Source organism: Megascapheus bottae, chromosome 17, assembly GCF_031878675.1.
Source record: "Megascapheus bottae isolate mThoBot1 chromosome 17, mThoBot2.hap1, whole genome shotgun sequence".
Lineage (NCBI taxonomy): Eukaryota > Metazoa > Chordata > Mammalia > Rodentia > Geomyidae > Megascapheus > Megascapheus bottae.
The window spans coordinates 25,569,949-25,590,527 of NC_143525.1; the positions used below are offsets into that span (position 1 = coordinate 25,569,949).

A 20,579-nucleotide genomic window follows, 5' to 3' on the forward strand; every position below is an offset into this window, starting at 1 on the left:
TTGAGAAAGTGGTTTTTCCTTTTAAGATACTTTTGCTGTCCGTAGCTATTTGTTTACATCCCCTGAGATTAGGGCTTTTGGTTTTACATCCTAGGAGAAGAGTGCTCCATTCCTGTGGTGAGCAGTGATTAGGAAGGAGCTAGACCTGTGTGCTGTGCACTTTGTGACAAGTCTGTGAGTTGTGCCTGTGATGTAGTTTTCATATACATGTGTATATATATAACCTTTTTAACTTTCTCTCTCTCCTGTGTGTGTGTGTGTGTGTGTGTGTGTGTGTGTGCTGTTCTGGGACTTGAACTCAAGACCTGCACTTGTCCAAGGCTACTACTGCTACTGCTCCACTGCTGGAGCCACAGCGATACTTCCGGGGTTTTTTTTGTTTTGTTTTGTTTTGTGTGTGTGGTTAATTGGAGATAAAGTCTCTCGGACTTGCCTGCCTTCCCTGGCTTTGAACCATGATCCTCAGATCTGTTTCCTGAGTAGCTGGGGATTACAGGCGCGGAGCCACCGGCGCCCAACTCTACTTTTCTAAGGTCGTTTTATTTTGGTGCTGAGACTTTAACCAAGGCCTCGCAGCACATGTTTAAAAAACAAACGAACTGGAGACGCTTGAAAAGTTATTTTAAAAATTAAATACCCTTGAGAGGAGCAGCTGCAGAAGTCCTGTGTTTTCTGTTTTGATCCTCCTGTTTCTCGAGATGACCACATCTTTCAGAGGAAATGAGTCAAAGCCACTCCGTCTTGCTTTTCCAGCTGAGCACGTTCAGTTTCAATGAAGTAATGAATGAACTTGGCCGCACCACCCCCAAGCCCTACAACAGCAAACACAGGAGCCCGGGCCAATCACCAGCCACTCAAGGTTTTCAAGTTGAGTTCAAACAGCTTCGGGGTAGGCCAATCAGCGCGTGCGTCTCCGCCCCCACAGTCCGGGTTCAGCCAATCCCGACGCAGAATGAGCCAAAACACCGCATCCGGCCAATGCGGAGACGCCCCACGGCGCTGAGCTCCGCCAATGGGCGCGGCCCGGCGAAAAGAGAAACAGAGCTGCCGGGTCGCCTGCAGGATTCGAATCGCACGTCTGTCTGGGAGCCAGTCGCTGGCGGAGCGACACGCCGGCCAATCAGCGGCGGCGACTGGCGGCCCCGGAACGTTGGGACACCCCGGCCCCGCCCCGCGCCGTTGTTTGTGGTGTCGGCCGGGCCGCGGAGTCGAACCACAACATTCGCCCGGCGGCAGCGGCGGCGGCGGCGGCGGCGGCGGCGGCGGCGGCGGCGGCGGCGGCGGCGGCGGCGGCGGCGGCGGCGGCGGCGACGGGGGCGGCGGCGACGAACCGGAGCTGAGGGAGGCCTCCGCGGGCCGCTCGCGCCAGGCCTGGCGTCGCGCCATGTCGGTGAACATGGACGAGCTGAGGCACCAGGTCATGATCAACCAGTTCGTGTTGGCGGCGGGCTGCGCGGCCGACCAGGCGAAGCAGCTGCTCCAGGCGGCGCACTGGCAGTTCGAGGTGCGCGCGGGCGCGGGCGAGCCGGTCCCTCCCGGGGCCGGGGGGTGCGCGCGGGCCGGGGCCTGGGGCTCGCGGGGCGCGGGCCGGGGAGGCCGGCGGGGACGGGCTCCGCGGGCGGCCCAGCCCGCGCTGACGCCGCTGCTCCCCGTGTTTGTCCGCAGACCGCCCTGAGCACGTTTTTCCAAGAAACCAACATTCCCAACAGCCACCACCACCCCCAGATGGTAAGTGCGGCGGGGGGCGCGGGCCGGGCGCCCGGGGCGGCGGCCCCTCTCCCCGGTCCGGGGAGCCGGGTCGCGGCCCACCCGGGGACGGGGGCGCCGGCCGGGCCGCTGTCAGCGCCGCGGTGACAGCCATGTTGCCGGGGAGCGCCGCGCCGCGAATGTAAACAAAGAGCCAAAATGTCTTCCAGGAAAGAGCGCTCGCGGCCGCCCGGCCCGCTCGACTTTGGGACCCGCTTCGGGGCCGCGGGATCTGGGCCTGACGCGGAGCCCAGGGCGCTGTCCCCGGGGGAGGGGAGCGGGCGCTGGAGTTAGGGGACTGGGGGACCCTGGAGCGATCGTGACCCCGGGACTAACAGGGTCTCCGGAATCAGGGGACTCGGATGAGAACCAGACAGATCCAAGAGCCCAGAGCGGAGGGGGTCAGGAATCGAGGGTTGTTTGTGTGGTTATCGAGTGCAGCTCCTCCCCCTACACACACACACACACACACACCACACACACATACACACATACACACATACACACACATACACACATACATACACCACACACACATACATACACATACATACACCACACACATACATACACCACACACACATACACACATACACACACATACACCACACACACATACACACATACATATACACACATACATACACCACACACATACACACATACACACACACACACACCACACACACATACACACACATACACACATACATACATACACCACACACACACCACACCATACACACACACCACACCACACACACACATACATACACACACCACACATACACACACACCACACATACACACCACACGCACACCACACACACACCACACACACACCACACACACATACACACACACACCACACACACACCACACACACACCACACATACATACACACACCACACACACACTACACATACAGACACACCACACATACACACACACACATACACACACACCACACACACACCACACATACACACACATACACACACACCACACCACACCACATACACCACACACACACACATACACACACACCACACCACATACACCACACACACACACACACACACACACACCCCACACACCAGCTCAGGAAGCCGGTCTTAAAGGGTATGCTGGTCCTTCTAAAGCCGGAGGGAACAGACCTAGTGTGGACAGACTGACAGATTTTGACCCAAGATAAGGCCAGGAATTTACTTTTTATCTTAAGACACAGGGTCCAGGAAACCTCTGTGGCTCTGGCTGGATTTGTTTTCTTCTCCAATCTGGCTCCAGGCAGGAGCCTTTGCCCTTCTGGCCAGGGGCTACCCTGCTTTCTTGAGGCCCAGACCATCCGTTTTCCACTCCACCCTTATCCTCTAGTTACCTATTATCCCCCATGAGGTGGAAGGGTTTGAGCTCAGTGATGGGGGTTGTAAAACATTCTCCTGGATTGCTGTGGTTTTCAGAGTACATTTTGGGCTCTTTTTTTTTTTTTTTTGGTGTCCTTGGCCAATGAGCTCTCTCCAAGGCAGAGACCGCATATGGCTCTTCTGTGTGCTGTGCGTTTTCTTCTTGGCACTCTGTTTTCAAGTTTCTCACAGATTGCTCCTGCCACATAGGAATCAACCAAGAGTGGCATTTAGAGTGCGATGGAGGAATGCGAGGCTGGCTGCAGGCCTGTGGCAGCTCAGGCCTGGCTCTTCATACGCCCAGTAGAGGTTTGATGTCTAGGAGATCCCACACCAGCATCCAGCCATGGAAACCTCTGACTCCCAGAGCCTTGGGAGCTCCTTGTCTCCTCCTCCCTCCCCCTAAAGAGCCTTGAGATTTGTTCTTGCCAACTGGCCATTCTAAGGGGCCAGAACAGGGGTGGTTCATAGGGATAAGCAATTTCCCCCTTCCCTGCAAAGCCCAGGGGGACTGTAATATTCAGAAACTTCCCAGGAGGAAGGCAGTAGGTTTTGTAACAGACATATAATCCCTGTATCCATCAGTGACAACCACTGGGCTTCATTAGCCCAAGAGAACGTCCTGCCCCACTCCAGAGTTGGCAGTTTCAAGCCAGGCACCATGTGGTTCATATCTGTCATCTTAGCTGCCCAGAAGATTGAGATCTGAGGATCGAGGTTTGAAGCCAGCCCAGGCAGACAAATTAGACTCTTTTCTCCAATTAACCGGCAAAATGCCCATAGTTGAGTAGTGACTGAAGTGGTAGAGCACCAGCCTTGAGTGCTCTACCAAGCAAGTGTGTAGCCCCAGTACTGGTGCCAAAAAATTTTAAAATTAAGAATTGGTAGCATGAGACAAAGGGAAAAGTTAAATAAAAACACTGGTGAAGCAACATGACCTGGGCATGGATATTTATAAATGATTGTGGTAGGTTGCCACGGTTGGGGGAAGCTTCTGTGGTGGTAAGAAACAGTCTTCAGGCCGGGAGTTTGGCCTAGTGGTAGAGAAAGTGCTTGCCTAGCAGGCATGAAGACCCGGGTTCGATTCTGGAAGTGGTGCTGAGGCTCAAGTGGTAGAGCTCTAGCCTTGAGAAAGCCCAAGGACAGAGCTCAAGCCCAGGACTGGCAAAAAAAAAAATCTTCAGTTGAATCTAGAGGGGCCCAGGCAGGGCAGTGGGGGGAACTGGGAGGAGGGGACATCCTCCCCCCCCAGCCATGCTGTGGGCAGTATTCACATGAGAACTGCAGAGGGGCCATTATAGAGTCTCGCCCAAGCCCATGGTTTTACTAAAGCTGAGAGAGGCTCTAGAGAGGTGCATGGACTTGCCCAAGCTCACCCAGGCAGGCATGCAGGCGGGCACAGGCCCTGTTAGCCACCTAGGGCTCTAGAGCCGGGTGGCTGTAGGAAGAGGCAGGCCTCCCTGGCGCGGTAAACTGGGGAAGTCATCACGAGGCTGTGATGCAATTGGCCTCCACCCTCTCCCCCCCATTCATTGTTTCCTGCTGTGGAGAAGTCAGCCCTGGGGGGTGGGGAGGGAATGGTTAGGGGGAGGAGGATAGTGCCTGGGTGGGGCCTGACCTCTGCCTGAGTCCTTTGGCCTCCTGTGAGGGCTCCTGGGAAAACAATTGGTCTGTGCTCCCTAGAACTGATGTGGCAGCATCTCTCTGGGCCTCTGAGATGGGAGCCTGCACCTCACTTTCTGGCTTTGAACTGGGAATTCAAGTTCCCCAGTCCTGTGTCTGGCCGTGGGACTGCCTTCCTGGGCTTAGAGGTCTGGAACAGCCTGTGTAGGTCTTGTTCTGGTCCTCCTGGAGAGAGGGGCAAAAGACTTTTTCTTGAATTGTTTGGAGCTACCCTCCAGACAGAGGGCTGGGCAGGCTGACAGTGTTGAATTGGTAGCTCCATGAGTGGGGATCCAGTATGGTTACTGTCCTAAGAGCCCAAGAGTCATGAATGTAGTGTGAACAGGAAGAGGTTTAGAGCTTGGGGCCCATAGGCTTTGAGGCTGAGAATTCTAGCTTGTTAGCTCTCACCCTGCTGTAGGTGAGCTGCCAGTCATAGCCTGATCTCTGGGCCTTAGTTAACTGGCTTACAATGCGGGAATAATAATGCAGCCCACCAGGCCTCCTCATGAGAAGGCAAACTGAGGAGAAAGTGGCATGGATGCCTTTGCGTTATGAACGTGGGCTGCATACAACCCCAAGAAAGTACGTGTCTGAGCTGGCACAAGCAGGAGACCCTCCGCCTGGCTGACATCCTGGGAACATCGGAGGGTGGATGATGGAGGGAGCCAGGTGGCTGACATGCTGGGGCAGTGCTGTCCTGGGCTACTCCTTGTCCTTTCACTTAATCTGACACCTTAGCTTCGGGCTGGAATTAACCATTTACTTCTGCTACCTGGCAGTCATTCGTTTCTAAGCATCATGCAGTGCTCAGCTTTGATGGACTGGCGGGGTTTGCTCTTGTTTACCTGTATGTGGAGGGGACTCGTGCCCTGTCCAGGCTTCCTGCGAGATGAAAATTGGGGCCATGGAGACTGCTGCCTGCTGGCAGCCAGCCCACCCCACACCTGTGCTTTTTCCTGCAGATGTGTACTCCTAGCAACACACCTGCCACACCGCCCAACTTCCCTGACGCCCTGGCCATGTTCTCCAAGCTTCGAGCCTCTGAGAGTCTGCAGAGCAGCAACAGCCCCATGACAGCCGTGGCCTGCTCACCCCCTACCAACTTTAGCCCTTTCTGGGCCTCATCCCCGCCCAGCCACCAGCCGCCCTGGATGCCGCCCTCCTCCCCTACCTCCTTCCGCCTCCACTGCCCACAGCCCATGTGGCCCCCCGGAGCACAGCAGGGGAACGCCCAGCAGAAAGTCATGTCAGCCATGGATGGCCAGAGATGAGACTGAATGCCGCCGGGCACTGGGCTGAAGCCAGGAGGCAGTCCAGGGTTGTGGGGACATAGAGGAGGGGGCATGGAGGTAGGGAGGGAGCTCGAGGGAGGGGGAGGTTTTCCTGAAGATCGCACTGGAAGATTTTATAAAAGCATTTTTTGTGGGGGGGAGGGGGGACAGTAAACATCCTGGGCTACTTGGGTCCCTCAGGAGTTTTTCTTCTGGCAAGTTCCCCCCCTCTTTTTAATATATAACTATAATATATACGGATATATAAATATAATGTAAGAGCGGGGCGGGCACAGGCAGGGTGCTGGGGTTAGCGGAGAAGGGGTGATTCATAACCCGATGAAGCGTTCTTGCATTTTGCAGTTTGGGTGCTTGAGCTGCCTCCTTCGGAAGGCACATCTGCAATCAGACAAACTTCTGCTCCCACCCAGGAATGAGCATTCACTGGCTGTAGGAGAGGGTCCTGGAAGGGCATGGTGGGATTGTCCCCATCACCCCTGCCTCCTAGTCCTGTTGCTGTTGGCCCCAGGACTCCTCTCCACCTCTTTGCCAGCCCTGATTGCTGCTTGTGGCCTCTTCGGGGTGTGCCAGGATCACAGGACTGAAGAGCTGGCTGGCATCGCAGGCCAGCTGAGTGTAGGACCTGGCTGTCCCTTCCCTCCTGGCTCTGCAAAGCACCGAGCCCCTCCCTGTGTGTGCTCAGGGACAGAGGAGGGGGACTCACAGGAATTTGCCTTTGGTTGAGCTCCTAAATCCCCGTCATATCTCACCAGGGTGAACTTTTAATTAAAAAAAAAACAAACAAAAAAACTTAAAAAGAGACTTTTCCAATTTCCCTGGTTTGTGGTGCTTTTCTTTGGCTTGTATTTCAGGAGGGGATGGAGAGATGCTAGCTAGCCTGGGCTGTGGAAAAGGCCCCACGGGCTTGGCTATTGGGATTGGTCTGCCCAGTTGGTAATACAGGCAGGGCTGGGGTGTACCTTGACTTGGTTGCTGTGTCCTCTCTCCTCTTTGGCCCTGTCTGTGGAGCCCCTAGCCCTCTACCTGGAAACCCAGTTCTACCCAGGAGAGCTGTCCTTGAACCTGGTAGCTGAAGGCTGCACCCTCACTCCCACCCTCAGCTTCTCTCCACATAATATGTCCTTGCCAGGTTTGCCACGACCCATAGGTCAGCCCAGGCTCTCAGATTTGCTTCCATCCTGAGGACATGCTGGCTGTCTTGGGCCAGTACCCTCTTTTCAATGCCCCCTATCTGGGGTTGAGGTGGATGGTAGCCTGCCCAGCACCCTGGGCTCTGAGCAACCCATCCTCCTCCTCATTGCTTGAGAGAGACCAAGAACTGTTTGAACACAGACCTGGACCTGGGGTGCTGGTGTCTGGGCCACTCTGCCTGGTCTCTAGGCTTTCTTGAATCTTCTCTTGCCAGGGGCACCCCTGCCCCTCCTCTAGGCTTGTAAACCTGGTCTCCTACTTATATGACACAGATGGACCTGGAAGCCAGCTTTGTCCTTTCAGTTTTGATTCCTGGTTGAAAACCCCAGGGACACCGGTGTCTCACCCACCTGTGCTTTCCCAGGCTGTGGGGAAGCCCCTGAGAGGCTTTTGGGTGCTCAGGGTATGACTCCCCCAGAGCCTGCTGGCCCCTAGGCCAGGGTCTGCCCAGCTGTGAGGTGTGGGATGGAGGGGCAGCCTGAGCAGCTTGAGAATATGGCTCCCGTCCTCTTGTGGGTATGGGGCAAGGCCTGGACAGGAGAGCTGGCCTGCCCCTCCCTGCCAAGCTTCAGAATTTGGCTTCTGAACCTGGGAAACTGAGCCGACCTTCTGACATTTCATGGCCTGGGTGAGAGAAACGGGAGCTTGGGGAAAGAGGAGTTGGGCCTGGCACTGCCTCTTGCTTACAGAGAAAAGGGCACTGCACTGGGGTACCCACTGGAGACTGTCCAGGCAGCTCCTCTTCCCATCCAGCTGCAGTGCTCTGTAGCTCTGTCCAGGATCGAGTGGATGAGCAAGGGGGCGCTCTGTCCTGAAGAAGCAGCTCCCACCCCTCTCCACCCCTCACCCATGCCAGGCCAGGGGTGAGAAGAAACACATTGCTTGGCCCTTTCTGGAACTCTTCCTGTGTGATTTTGTCACCCCTTCTCACACCCCAAAATGAGCCTTGTGAGGGGGTAGTGGGAACGGAGGCTGTGGGGGGAGCCCCGTGTCCTACTTGAGCAGCCTGGGTAGAGCTGCCTGGATGACTCATGGCTTCCTAGACCCAGGTGGAGGACACTGTGGTTGCTGGGGGAACCTCTCGAGGCTCAGGAGGTTTCCGTGGGTGAAGGTCGTGCTGGGGACCTTCTGCCCTCTCTTCCCAGACATGAACACAGGACCAGGAGGCAGATGCAAGGCCTGCCCACACGCATAGGGCCAGCAGCAACCAGCTAGAGCAGGACAAGGGCTCAGCCTTGTAGTGTCGTAGCCCTCTCCAGCCTCTGCTCACAGCGCCTCTGCCAGACACAGGCACTGCGACCCTTTCTGGTGGCTCTGTGAGCTGTAGGCCAGCCCAAAGACTAGAAAGTGGGGCTGGAGCAAAAGAGAGCACCATGGGACTAGCTATCAGGGTGGAAATAGGCCCAACTTGTCCCGTGAGGTCTAGAGTCTGGCCACAGCTGCCCTCTCAAGATGAGTCTCAGCGGCATCCTTTGGGGGTGGGCTCCATCTTCTAAGGACCTGGTAATTCTGGATTGCAACCTGGACCTACTCTCCAAGAAAAGTTTAGCCACTCTCAGGCGTGGGGGTAGCTGGAGGCCTGGGCCAACAGCAACCACAGTCTTTTTACTCCATCTTGCCAAGGTGAAAGTGAGCAGGGAAGCCTCATCTAACCACAACTCCTTCCCAACATTTATTTAGAGACCTGCTGAGGAAGGCGTGGTGGATGACCTGGGCCCTCGAGTGGGCTCCTCGAACTCCTCTTCATTCCCCCGAGGCCTGCCTAAACGCATGGGCATTCTCTGGGGGTCCTCCTGCAGGTTTTCTATGTCTGGGAAGCTCAGCTGGGAGAGACGCCCCTCGGAGGAGACCGGTCTTTCTTCCTGTTGCTTTGAAGAAACTGAAAGACAAAGAGGGACTCAGCTTGTTCTGCTTGGGTTCCCTTGCTTGCCAGGACCCATAAAGCCCAGGGGAGCTGGGAGCAGCCCCCTGAGCCAGGCTGATGGGCTGGGGTGCTCTGGGCAAGTGCTCATTGGAGCTGGTGAGCAAATACTTAAAACTCCTTTCTAATCCTTGTGAATGATAAATAGTAAACACATGGCCTGCCCTTCTGCAAGGGGTCCAGAGGGTGTAAAAGCCTCCTGCTAAGGCTGGCGCTGCCCTGCACTGGTGGCACACCCCTGTAAACTACTCAGGAGGTCGAGAGCTGAGGACCAGGGATTGGTGTGAGCTCAGACAGTAAAGTCCATGAGATTCCCATCTCTAACTAATCAGCAAAAAGTTGAAAATGGAGGTATGGCTCAAGTGGTAGAGTGGCAGTCTTGAATGAAAAAGCTAAGGGATGGTGTCCAGACCCCAAGTTCAAACCATATATGTATTAGGGCTGTTCTCACAATAGTCACCCTATAGGTTCAGGAATTTTTTCTCAATACCACCTCTTTCTCTTGTTTCTATATTTTAAGTGTCCTTGGAACACACATTGAAGTGCCTGGGTGGAAAGAGCTAAGAAAGTCACTAAAACTGCCTCTTCCAGCCCATTATCCTTGCTAAGTGGATCTGAGGCCAGACTGGCCCTGAATTCCAGTTTGGTCACTTCCTAGCTGTGTGACTTCAGGCAGATATTTCCATCTCCCTGGGCCTTGGCTCTCCCAGCTAACTGGGGCTAACATTGGTGTTTATATGTGTAAAGCCCCTAAATAATGCCTGGCCAGGTTCTTAACCTGGGGGCAAGGGTGGGGTATGGGTCTCAGAGATGGACCCTACAATTTCCTTCAGATATTTGCAAAATGCTGTGGGTACAGGATTGTTTTAGAGGAGGAATAAAGCACCTTGCACCTTTAATTTGCCTGGAAGTTCAGACAATGCCTGATGCAGGTCCCTGGCCCCAAGTCCTAATAAGAACTTGAACCTGTGGGACTAAGCCCTGAGACTCTACTCCCTGCACTGCTGTGTGATCCAGCTAATCTGGAGACTGGGGGATATTAGGGGTTTCCCAGGCCTGGGAACAGGGAGGAAGGAATGCCTTCAAAACAGGCTTGGAGCTGGTGCCAATGGCTCAGTCTTATAATCCTAGCTATTCAGGAGGCTGAGATTTGAGGAATGGGCTCAAAGCTAGCCTGAGAAGGAAAGCCAAAGACTCCTATCTGTAATTAATCACTAAAGAAATCTGATAGGAGGGGCTAGGAGCATAGCCTAGTGGTAGAGTGCCTAGCATGCACGAAGCACTGGATTCAATTCCTCAGTATCAAATATACAGAAAAAGCTGGTAGTGGTGCTGTGGCTCAAGTGGCATAGTGCTAGCCTCGAGCAAAAAGTGTCTAAAAACAGTGCCCAAGCCCTGAGTTCAAGCTCCAGGACTGGGGGGAGGGGGTGGGGAAGCTGAAGGGAGCTGTGGCTCAAGTGGTAGAGCACTAGCCTTGAGTTAAAAAAATAATATATATATGTATATGTATATTATACAGGGACAGTATCCAGGCCCTGAGTTCAAGCTGAAGGACAGGCACACAAAATTACAAAAACAAAGCATTTGGAGAGTCGTCCCAGGGGCCTGGCCCTGCTGTCCACCAGCCATTCGGGCTTTTGGGGCCTGTGAGGCTGCCTGAGGGTCTAAACATTTGAGCAGGGAAGGATTTGGGTCTGAAGAACCTGTGACCAGAGTCCCTTTTGTGGGACAGTATAGTAGGAGTGTCCACCCTACAGACCTGACACAAAGTAACATCCCATCCTAGAAGGTCCTTGATGTCTCCAGGGAAATAAAGACCCCAACCAGTATGGGTGGGAGAGGGGGCCTGTGAGGCAGGAGACAGGCTGCTCGAAGGACAATCTATCTAGTGGGAAGCTTCCTACCTGAGTTGTCAGCTGACAACTGAGCACTGTGAGGCCGGGAGGGCAGCTGGCTGTTGCTGAGTGACTGCTGCCTGGATACATGAGGCCGGGACAGCCTGGGTTTGTGCTTTGGCATCCCTGAGCCTGCAGAGAGCAGCAGAGGGAGGGTCGGTTCTAGCACAGGGAGAGGGGACCCATGGGGACAAGGCCAGGGCTGCGCCAGCTTCACGTGGTATAGGGCCATTTTTACTGGGCTGACCTTGTGAATATGCCCCTTAGGAGCATTTCATTCATTCCCATATCCACCCTCATCCATTAGTCCATCTATGTTCCTCCCTGTACCCACACATCTCCACATCATCCATCAGTCCCTCCATCCATCCACCCATTTACTCAGATTTCCTGGGTACTTACATCACTAGTGTGCTGGATGCTGGGTGAGTTCTGATGTGGGGATTTTGGTACAGAACAGGAAGACAAGACATGGCCACAGGCAATGCCCTCCCCCTCCCCCAGCATGGGTAGTGATACATAAAACACATCAGGTTTGGGAACCAGAAGTGGCGATTTAGGGGCAGAGATTTCCCGGTGGTAGGACTCAGCATTTTGCAGAACTTCCAAGAAGAAGGGGGTAGGGTTTGACTGTGATGAGGTAGAGAAGCTCAGCTTTGGAACAGCAGGATGAAGACTGCAAGAAAAGATGACGCCACCACCTACCAGGCAAGGGGCTGAGGTTGGCCAGCTGTACCTTGGAGAAACCTGAACATATGAAAGCAAGGAAATAGAGACAGAAGACACTTAGGTCCCGGTGGCCCAAGACATGGGCTCAAGACATCTCCAGATTGTCAGAAGCTAGACGTCTCTCAGGCAGGACGCACTTGGGCCACCTGGACACTCACTGTCTTTAGCCAGGATGTCAGGCAGTCTTGTGTCCATCCGTCCTTTGTAGATATGTCCATCCAGGCCCAAAATATCCACCTCATTGTGCTGTGGAGAGGGATGCATATCTGTTATGGTCATCCCATCCAGTATGGTCTTTGTGAGGGCCTGTCACCACCTGTCTCCTGCCACCAAGTGGCACTGAGAGCCTAGGCATGAGGAAGGGGGTGTTGACTGCTGATCTGTCTGCTGGGTGGGAGGCAGCTGCCAGGGTGATTCTCTCCAAAAAAGGGTGAGAACAGGGCCAGGGCAGGTGGGGGGGGGGAAGGAGAGGAGGTGGACTGAGTTGGATCTGGTTGAGAAACTGCCTTAAGGTGAAGTGAATTTCAGTGGGGTTTTCCAGAGGGACGTGGGCATCTGAGGACATGGCAGAGCCTTTCCTTTCTGTGGCTCCCACAGGACCCAGACCTTCATGGTGATCTGGATGTCCTCGTGGGGAATCAGGCCCTGCAGGTGCTGCAGACGGTTGCGGCGGTATGGGGAAGTGATTGTGTGGCTGCCCCCACAGCGCCTGGGCGTGGTTGAATAGGTGTAGTCTGCCTCTGGCAACCTGGAGTAGATAGCACGCAGTCACTGGAAGCCACTGGGGAGCAAGCTGGACACACAGGGGTGGAGCTGGCCAGACAGGGATGGGCAGCTCTTGTCAATAGGGGTTCTCAGGGACCAGGGTCAGGAGTCAAGACCAGGAAGAAGCCAGTAAATGAGTAGAACAGTCCGCAGCCACCACCCCAAACTCTGCACACAACACTCTCACAGGCACATGCTGTTTTGCACACTCATCTCCTCTGGTAATGGAGATGGTGGGCAGAAGCCAAGCTCAGCCACCAGGGCCCGTGCAACCCAGGGGCCCAACCCCCTACCGTTTGTAGCAGGGTTGGTTGAGGCACTGGGCCTGCAGCAGCTCGCGGATCATCTGGCTGCTCGCCTTCACAGAGCCTCCGAAGTGGATCTGCACCTTCTCAATGTCCATCAGCATCTTGGAGTGCATGCTGCGCAGGCGCCCCACACTTCTGTCCATCTGGTCACCCCGGGCAAAGGGGGTGCCCAATTTGAGGCTGTGGGGCCCAGGCGAGGGAGGGTGTCAGGCCCAGGACTGGACAGAATTCCAGGTACACTCTACTACCAGACCTGCAGAAATGCCTCCTCTGGCTGCAGGACCCTGTGTAGACCAATCCGACTCCAAGCTAGGCACCCCTCGGCCCTGTCATAGTGCCCTCCAGCGTCTCTGCCCTGTCCCGCCAGGACACCAACCAACCAGTGCCCTCATACTTGCGACTCTGTTGGCGGATCTGCTCCAGCTCATATACTGTGTAGGGACGGAGGGACCGGTGCTTGGGCAGGCTTGGACCCATAGGGGTCACAGGAATGGTTCTAGGCAGGGACAAAGCGAAGGCAGTAGTAGGGTGTGTGTGTGTGTGTGTGTGTGTGTGTGTGTGTGATCCCTTACCACCCACTTCCAGGTGCCATCTATCCCCAGTTTTTTGGGACCACCTGTGAAGGCCTGATCAGGGAAGCAGACCCAGGACAGAGGAGAGGCCAGGGAGATGTCAGGCAGGTGGGGAGAGGAGCCGTAGTGGGCCAGATGTGGCACTCACTGTCCAGTCACAGGTGTTTCCAAGGGACGGTCACAGGAGAGGCAGTGGAAATGAGCCAGGAGCTGCCTGTGAGGAATGGACTATTAAGTCAGAAAGGCGTAGCTCCTGCAGACCAGGCAGGCTAAAACTCAGTCTACAGGGTGGTAGATCCCTGCCCTGCTTCCAGGAAACTTGGTTCTGATCACGCCTAGCTCTGGGCCTACATGCCTCACCTGCTCTCCCAACCCAAAGCTGGCAGAGGGCAAGACCTGAGAGGACCGTCTGTAAACCTTGGCTGCCCCCTGGTGGCTAACAATGTGAATACCAGGCTTGGCTTCAAGCCTGCACTAACCAGGTCCTCAAAAAAAAAAATCTGTAACCCTGGTTCCCCCTGCTCAGGGCGGTGTGCACACCCTAGCCCAGAGAAGCTTGTACCTCTCCACTAACTTTTTCCATTGTCATCAAAAGGATCTCAGCTAAAAGACTTCCACCTCTGAAAATTCTTTTTTTTTTTTTTTTAATGGCCAGTTCTGGGGCTTGAACTCAGAGCCCGGGCACTGTCCCTGAGCTTCTTTTACTCAAAGCTAGAACTCTATCAACTTAAGCCACAGTGCCACTTCTGCCTCTTTCTTTGTATGTAGTACTGAGGAATTGAACCCAGGGCATCATACATGCTAGGCAAGCACTCTACCACTAAACCACACTCCCAACCCCAATAGTACTGAAAATTCTGTCCTTCCACCTTTTGGACAGCTGATCTGATCCAGCCAGGATCTGAAGAAGCATTTGTCAGGTTCCTATCCCATTCCCCAATGGTCACTTGCCCCTCTCCCACATAGCCTGCCCACTTTCCCAGGCCTCACCTCCGCATGGCAGCTGCCTCGTCTGACTGGTAGAGTGGAGAGCGCTCTCGGAGCTGCTGGCGCAGAGATTTCCACCGGTCCTCTAGGGATTGCTTTACTGGGTCCAGCTCCAGGCGATCCAGCTGGGGAGGGGACACCAGGTGAGCTTTAAAGCAGCAGCTGACAGTGATGGGTGGGGCAGGGCCCAGGCCTCCCTGTCCTGCAGCCCCTCCTGCCCTCACCTTGTTGTCCATCTCTGACAGGAGCTTGTCCAGCATCTTCTTCCAGTCCTGCTCCTTGCCGCTCATCTTGGCCACCAGTTCCTGCATCATTTGATTTAGCTGTTCCGTGGTGGCATCGAACTGGATACGGCTCACTTTGGAGGCTAGGGCACTCTTGTCAGCTTTCTGCATAAGATAGAGCCATGCACATGGCACTGTTTTGCCATGTGTGGGCCTTTGCTGCTGAGCAGGTGCAAGAGTTCACATGCCCCGCCAGCACTGGTGGCTCACACCTGTAATCCCAGTTACTTGGGAGGCTGAGATCTGAAGATGGAGGTTTAAAGTCAGCCAAGGCAGGAAAGTCCATGAGACTCTTAGAGTCTACATCTCCTACCCTCTGCTTCCTGGCCAGGCAGAGTACCTCTTGGAGGCAGGCACTTACTACATCGATCTCCATCTCTAGGTGTTCCCTGTTGGCCTTTTCTCTCTCCAGCTTCTGAATGCCCTGATACAGCTCCTAGGGGCCCAGAGAGCAGGGAATGAAGACCTAGCAGCTGAGTGACCGTGGTTGGGAGGGGAGGTCGGGCCTCAGCCCATTGCAGGCTCTGGGGAGCTGCTCACATCAATCTCCTTCTGCTTTTGCCGATGGTCGTCGATGAGGTTGCTGGTGGTGATGTTGAGCTTCTCACAGTCACCCTGCACTTGCAGGATGGCACTCTGAACATGGCCCAGCAGCTCCTCATCCTGCCGCAGGAACCACAGGGAAGGCTGGCTGAAGGTGCTGACCAATCCCCAGGCAGCCTCTTGTTACATGGTCCTGTGACACTCTGCCTGGCCTGGCATGGTGGCACATGCCTGTAATCCTGACAGTCAAGAACTGGGGCAGAGGCTCATGAGTTGGAAGATAGCCTGGACTATATCACAAGACCCTGACTTCGAAAACTAAAACCCAAACCAAATACCACCTACCAGCTAAACGGCCTTCAGATCCTATCTGCTTTCACTATTTCCCACTATGAGTTGCCTCCCAGTTGGATGGGGACATCACTTTCCCACATCCTCATGGGCCTGGGGTGATCGGCTGTGACCCCTGAGGGTTGAGTTGTGAGCTTGTCCATTTTCCCTGAACCACAACTCAACACCTGAGTCTGCATCTGGAACTCAGAGGCAGGACCCAAGGACTTAAGGTGGGCCTGGTCTCCATCAGCAAGCCTACCCTTTGTGGGATGGGATTCCCAAGAGGTTGGGGAGACTGGCATGTAGGATATCTCCTGCAGCTGAGCACCTCTCCCCCTCATCATCATTGCACGTGGCTGGCTTCCCTCCAGCCTCGGTTAGCCAGTGCCACCTCCATGCATGGAGGATAGCTGTGTCCATGGTCCCCTGTCCCCAGACAACACTGCTGATGCCCTCACCGTGGCTCTGTGAAGGACCATGGGCTTCAGTCCTCCCTGGGGGGCGCTGTTGGCCCCATGCTCTGCCCACCTCCAGAGAGTTGGCTGTCCCTACCCCCACCCCAGGCCATGTGCGGCTGTGGGGTGATAAATGCAAGCAGAGACCCACCTGGCTCTGGAGTTTGACCCTCTTGGAGGGCCGGGTGGAGGCCAGGTTGTTTACCATGTCCTGGAGCTGCTCATAGCGCTGTACCAGCATGCTGACCTGATGGCTTACGTCCAGGCTGCAGGCCGGACACGTGGCCTCGAGGTTCACATGGCCAGGCATCATATGAGACCGGGGCTTTTCCGGGGCAATGCTCATGGACAGCAGCGTGGAGGAGGAGGCCAGCATATTCTCAATGATTGTCCTGAGTTTGTCTAACTGGGGGCAGGAGAGATGGGGTGGGGCAGGGAGAGGGTCACAGCCACTCCTGTTTCCACACTGGTGCTGGGCACTGTCCTAGAGCTTTTCTGCTTAAGACTAGGGCTCTACCACTGGAACCACAGCTTCACTTTCAGCTTTTCTTCTTCTATGATAATTAACTGGAGATTGATTCTCACAGACTTTCCTGCCCAGTCTGGCTTTGAACCGTCATCCTCAGATCTCAGCCTCCTGAGTAGCTAGGATTATCAGGTGTGAGCCGCCCTGCCTGGCTTTAGAGTGGGGCTTCTGTCTGTCCCCTGCTAAAAGACAGGCTGTTCCCACCTCCTTAGCACCTAGTCAGTGTGAGGCTGTTAGTGGATGCTTTGATTTCTAGCCAGCCAACCCATTCCTAGAGAGTCAGGAAGATGGGTGAGGCCAGGAGGAATGGGTGGGACGTTCTCCAGGGCCTGGTGACAAGTGATTTGTTATGGAGCCAAATGGCAACTCTGAGCCTGAAGGGTTCCCCGGAATTAGATGGAGAGGTCGGCATCACTGAATACTAGGCCTTTGGTTATCCCTTGAAGCCTCAGATCTGGAAGGACTCATATTTACACTATATTCATGACCAAAGATGCAGGGTCTTACAGTGCTTCAGGGGCAGGGGGTGGGGGGCAGGTCCAGCATGACAGAAATATCACAGCATGAAGTTCAAGATGGAAGAGTTTTCTAATGCGAGAATATTAGCCTATTATACCCCTCCAAGGGCCCAATTGTCTCTTTTCTTGCAGATAGAAGTGTAAGTACAGCCAGTGAATGGCAGCATGGAGAGAAAGCAGAAAGCAATGATGGCCTGGTACCAACTGCAACAAACACGGGAGACGACCCAGAGCATTTCCAAAGTCTAGGAGTTTAGCAAGGCTTATCAGAAGCAATGTGCAGAGCTTGGCACTCACCTGTTCCTGCAGGTAAAGGGAGGCTTCTGAGACCGAATTCTCCATAGTAGCCTTGCCTCGTTCCTGGCTCTCCTTCAACTCAGCCAGTTCCTTCTCAATGTCAGCCACAGTGACTCTGTCAGGCATGAAAGACCACCTAACTCCACTACTAGACCAGATGCCTGAGCCCGGGTACTGAGGCCTGGCCATAGTGGATGCAAGAAGATGGCAGGAAGGTTGCTCACCACCCAGTAGCCTCTGCCTAGGGAGTTCAAGACCCCACTTTTGTTCCACAGTGGATGCCTTCTATACTTGGCTACCTAGGTAGTGGGCCAGGGCCCCGCAAAAAAAAAAAAAAAAAAAAAAAAAAAAAAAAAAAAAAAAGAACTCTAATAGGGAGCTTATGAGAAACATCTTTTTACTCCTCCCTGCCCTGGTGCTGAGCTGAAATAAGGACCAGTTTATTATTATTATTAGTCGGTCATGGGACTTGAACTCTGAGATTGGGCGCTGTCTCTGAGTGTTTCAGCTCAAGGCTACTGCCCTATCCCTTGAGCCACAGTCCCACTTCCGGTTTTCTAATTGGAGCTAACAGTCTCATAGACTTTAGTGCCAGCGCTGGCTTTGAACCTCGATCCTCAGCTCTCATCCTCCTGAGTAGCTAGGATTACAGGCGGGAGCCACCATGCCCCGCTTTATTATTATTTTGTGTGCTAATATTGGGTCTTGAACTCAGTGCCTGTGCACTGTCCCTGAGTTCTTTTTACTCAAAGCTACTGCTCTACCACTTAGAACCATAGCTGCACTTCCAGTTTTCTTTTTTTTTTTTGGCAGTCCTGGGCTTGAGCTCAGGGCCTGAGCACTGTCCTTGGACTTTCTCAAGGCTAGAGCTCTACCACGTGAGCCTCAGCACCACTTCCGGCTTTTTCTATATATGTGGTACCAAGGAATCGAACCCGGGTCTTCGTGCATGCTAGGCAAACACTCTAACCACTAGGCCAAACTCCCGGCCCCAACACTTCCAGTTTTCTGGTGGTTAAATGGAGATAAGAGCCTCACGGACTTTGCTGCCTGGGCTGGCTTTGAACTTCACTCTTGGATATCAGCTTCTTGACTAGCTAGGATTACAACTAAAGCAACTGGACAACTGAAGCGCAAGTGTGATGCAGGTCAGAGATAGGGGTCAATTGGGGCAGGAGGGAAATAAAAGTGGCCACCCTGCTGGGGATGAGGATGTGGTACCCATAGGGCTGGCATCTCACCTGAGAATGCCCAGCTGCAAGCCTAACTGGTTGGTCTTCAGCTCCTTTGCTTCACCCAGCTCAATGTCGCCTTTCACGAGCCTCTGCAGCCTGTCCAGCTATAAATGCAATGCAAGAGGAGGTTCAGGTAGGGAAATCCTGGGAAGGCCCTTCCCCATTTGTTATTCCTTATCTAATACTACCTGACAAAAATTCAAGTGTCAGGCCAGGAGTCTTGCCTAGCATGCACGAAGACCCTGGTTCCATTCTTCAATACCACATACATAGAAAAGGGTGGACATGGTGCAGTGGCTCAAGTGGTAAAGCTCTAACCTTGGGAAAGTTCAAGGACAGTGCTCAGGCCCTGAGTTCTAGCCCTGGAATTGGGAGGAAAAAAAAACAAAACAGCAACAAATCTAGGTGTCTTTACTTAACTAGTCACCCCACTATTACATAAAACAGCACAGGGGACGGCTGAAGGCATAGCAGCCTCTTGCAATGCCTTCTGGCCCCCAACCCCAAAAATCCCAAGTCAGGCTTCAGGGCTGCCACACATGATGAAAGGACCATAGGTTTTTGTTCTTATTTTGTGGGGGCATACGACTTGAACTCACCCAGGCCCGCTGTCTCTGAGCTCTTCAGCTCAAGGCTACCACCCTCCCTACCCTTGAGCCAAGCCCCACTTCCCATTTTTCTAGAGGTTAATTGGAGATAAGAGTTCTTTTGTGCCCGGGCTGGCTTTGAACCTTGATACTCAGATCTCAGCCTCCTGATTAGCTAGTATTACAGGCATGAGCCATCATACCCGGTTAGGTCTTTTTATTGGCCAAGCAATATCCTCTATGTGTTTGTGTTTGTGTGTGTGTTGGTACTAGGGCTTGAACTCAGGGCTTTGTGTTTCTTTTAAGATTTAAAGAAATTATTTAATTGCATATTTTTGCCAGTCTTAGGGTTTGTACTCAGGGCCTGAGCACTGTCCTTGGACACTTTTTTTGGTTAGTCGTGGGGCTTGAACTCTGGGCCAGGGTATTGTTCCTGAGCTCTTTAGCTCAAGGTTACGCTCTTCCCCTTGAGCCACAGCACCACTTCCTGTTTTCTAGTTGTTAATTGGAGATAAAGAGTCCCACGGACTTTCGTGCCCAGGCTGGCTTTGAACCACGATCCTCAGATCTTAGCCTCCTGAGTCACTAGGATTACAGGGGTGAGCCACTGCACCCGGCCTCTTGGACACTTTTTGCTCAAGGCTAGCTTCTTGCCACTGGAGCTACAGCGCCACTTCCAGCTTTTGTCTGTGTATATGGAACCAGGGAATTGAACCCAAGGCTTCATGCATGCAAGGGGAGCATTCTACCACTAGGCTACACTCCCAGCCCTTTTATTCTGCTTTTTCACTCAAGGCTAGCACTTGCCACATCTCCACTTACAGCATTTTGGGGGAGGTATGTGGAGTTTGAACTCAGGGCCTGAGCTCTTTTGCTCAAGGACGGTATCTATGACTTTGAGCCAAAGCACCACTTATGGTTTTCTGGTGATTAATTAGAGATAGTCTCATGGACTTTCCTGCCCAGGCTGGCTTTGAACCACAATCCTCAGATCTCAGCCTCTTGAGTCACTAGGATCACAGGTGTGAGCCACAAGCAAGGTATTTCCTAGCAGCATTTCCCTACCAGCCCCCTTTCTTTTCTGGCAGTACTAGAGTTTGAACTCACAGGCAGGTGCTCTATCACTTCAGTAATGCCTTCAGTTATTTTCTGCTTTAATTATTTTTTACATAAAGTTGCACTTTTACCCAGGGCTGTCCTTGAACCACAATCCTCCTATATAAGTCTGCCTCATGCTAGGATTATAAACATGTACCCCGATGTCCAGCCCTTATATTATCATAGCATTGAGTATCTATTTCTAGATACAGAAATGGACACGATGGT

General features: G+C 53.7%; 2 protein-coding genes across 6 annotated transcripts in view; one reads left to right on the forward strand and one right to left on the reverse strand.

Moving 5' to 3' along the window:
* Positions 1–1,058: 1,058 nt before the first annotated feature.
* Ubald2 (UBA like domain containing 2) lies at positions 1,059–6,921 on the forward strand. Its single transcript, XM_090350354.1, has 3 exons — positions 1,059–1,504; positions 1,666–1,728; positions 5,778–6,921. Exons 1-3 carry the CDS (start codon positions 1,385–1,387, stop codon positions 6,084–6,086), a joined length of 492 nt encoding a protein of 163 aa, XP_090206480.1. The 5' UTR covers positions 1,059–1,384; the 3' UTR covers positions 6,087–6,921.
* Positions 6,922–8,947: 2,026 nt separating this feature from the next.
* Positions 8,948–20,579, reverse strand: part of Qrich2 (glutamine rich 2) — a 29,956-nt gene continuing 18,324 nt past the window's right edge. For 3 of the 5 annotated variants that reach the window (XM_090350358.1, XM_090350355.1, XM_090350360.1), the window contains 15 exons: positions 18,673–18,770; positions 17,432–17,546; positions 16,242–16,496; positions 15,300–15,422; positions 15,121–15,195; positions 14,700–14,864; positions 14,479–14,600; positions 13,637–13,702; positions 13,311–13,412; positions 12,902–13,096; positions 12,450–12,591; positions 12,002–12,089; positions 11,820–11,861; positions 11,124–11,246; positions 8,948–9,177 (listed from right to left, as the gene is read on the reverse strand). In XM_090350358.1, coding sequence (XP_090206484.1) covers positions 8,975–9,177; positions 11,124–11,246; positions 11,820–11,861; positions 12,002–12,089; positions 12,450–12,591; positions 12,902–13,096; positions 13,311–13,412; positions 13,637–13,702; positions 14,479–14,600; positions 14,700–14,864; positions 15,121–15,195; positions 15,300–15,422; positions 16,242–16,496; positions 17,432–17,546; positions 18,673–18,770 — 1,914 coding nt within the window. In that variant the 3' untranslated portion in view covers positions 8,948–8,974. The remainder of the gene's footprint in view (positions 9,178–11,123; positions 11,247–11,819; positions 11,862–12,001; positions 12,090–12,449; positions 12,592–12,901; positions 13,097–13,310; positions 13,413–13,636; positions 13,703–14,478; positions 14,601–14,699; positions 14,865–15,120; positions 15,196–15,299; positions 15,423–16,241; positions 16,497–17,431; positions 17,547–18,672; positions 18,771–20,579) is intronic. The other 2 variants (XM_090350359.1, XM_090350357.1) reach the window with 2 other exon arrangements.

What these genes read in the sequence shown, in the direction of transcription:
- Ubald2 (XM_090350354.1), top strand. Translation starts at nt 1,385, where the DNA reads ATGTCGGTGAACATGGACGAGCTGAGGCACCAGGTCATGATCAACCAG. An exon ending in CGGCGCACTGGCAGTTCGAG is followed by an intron (nt 1,505 to 1,665) that starts GTGCGCGCGGGC and finishes GTTTGTCCGCAG; the next exon opens with ACCGCCCTGAGCACGTTTTT. An exon ending in GCCACCACCACCCCCAGATG is followed by an intron (nt 1,729 to 5,777) that starts GTAAGTGCGGCG and finishes TTTTTCCTGCAG; the next exon opens with ATGTGTACTCCTAGCAACAC.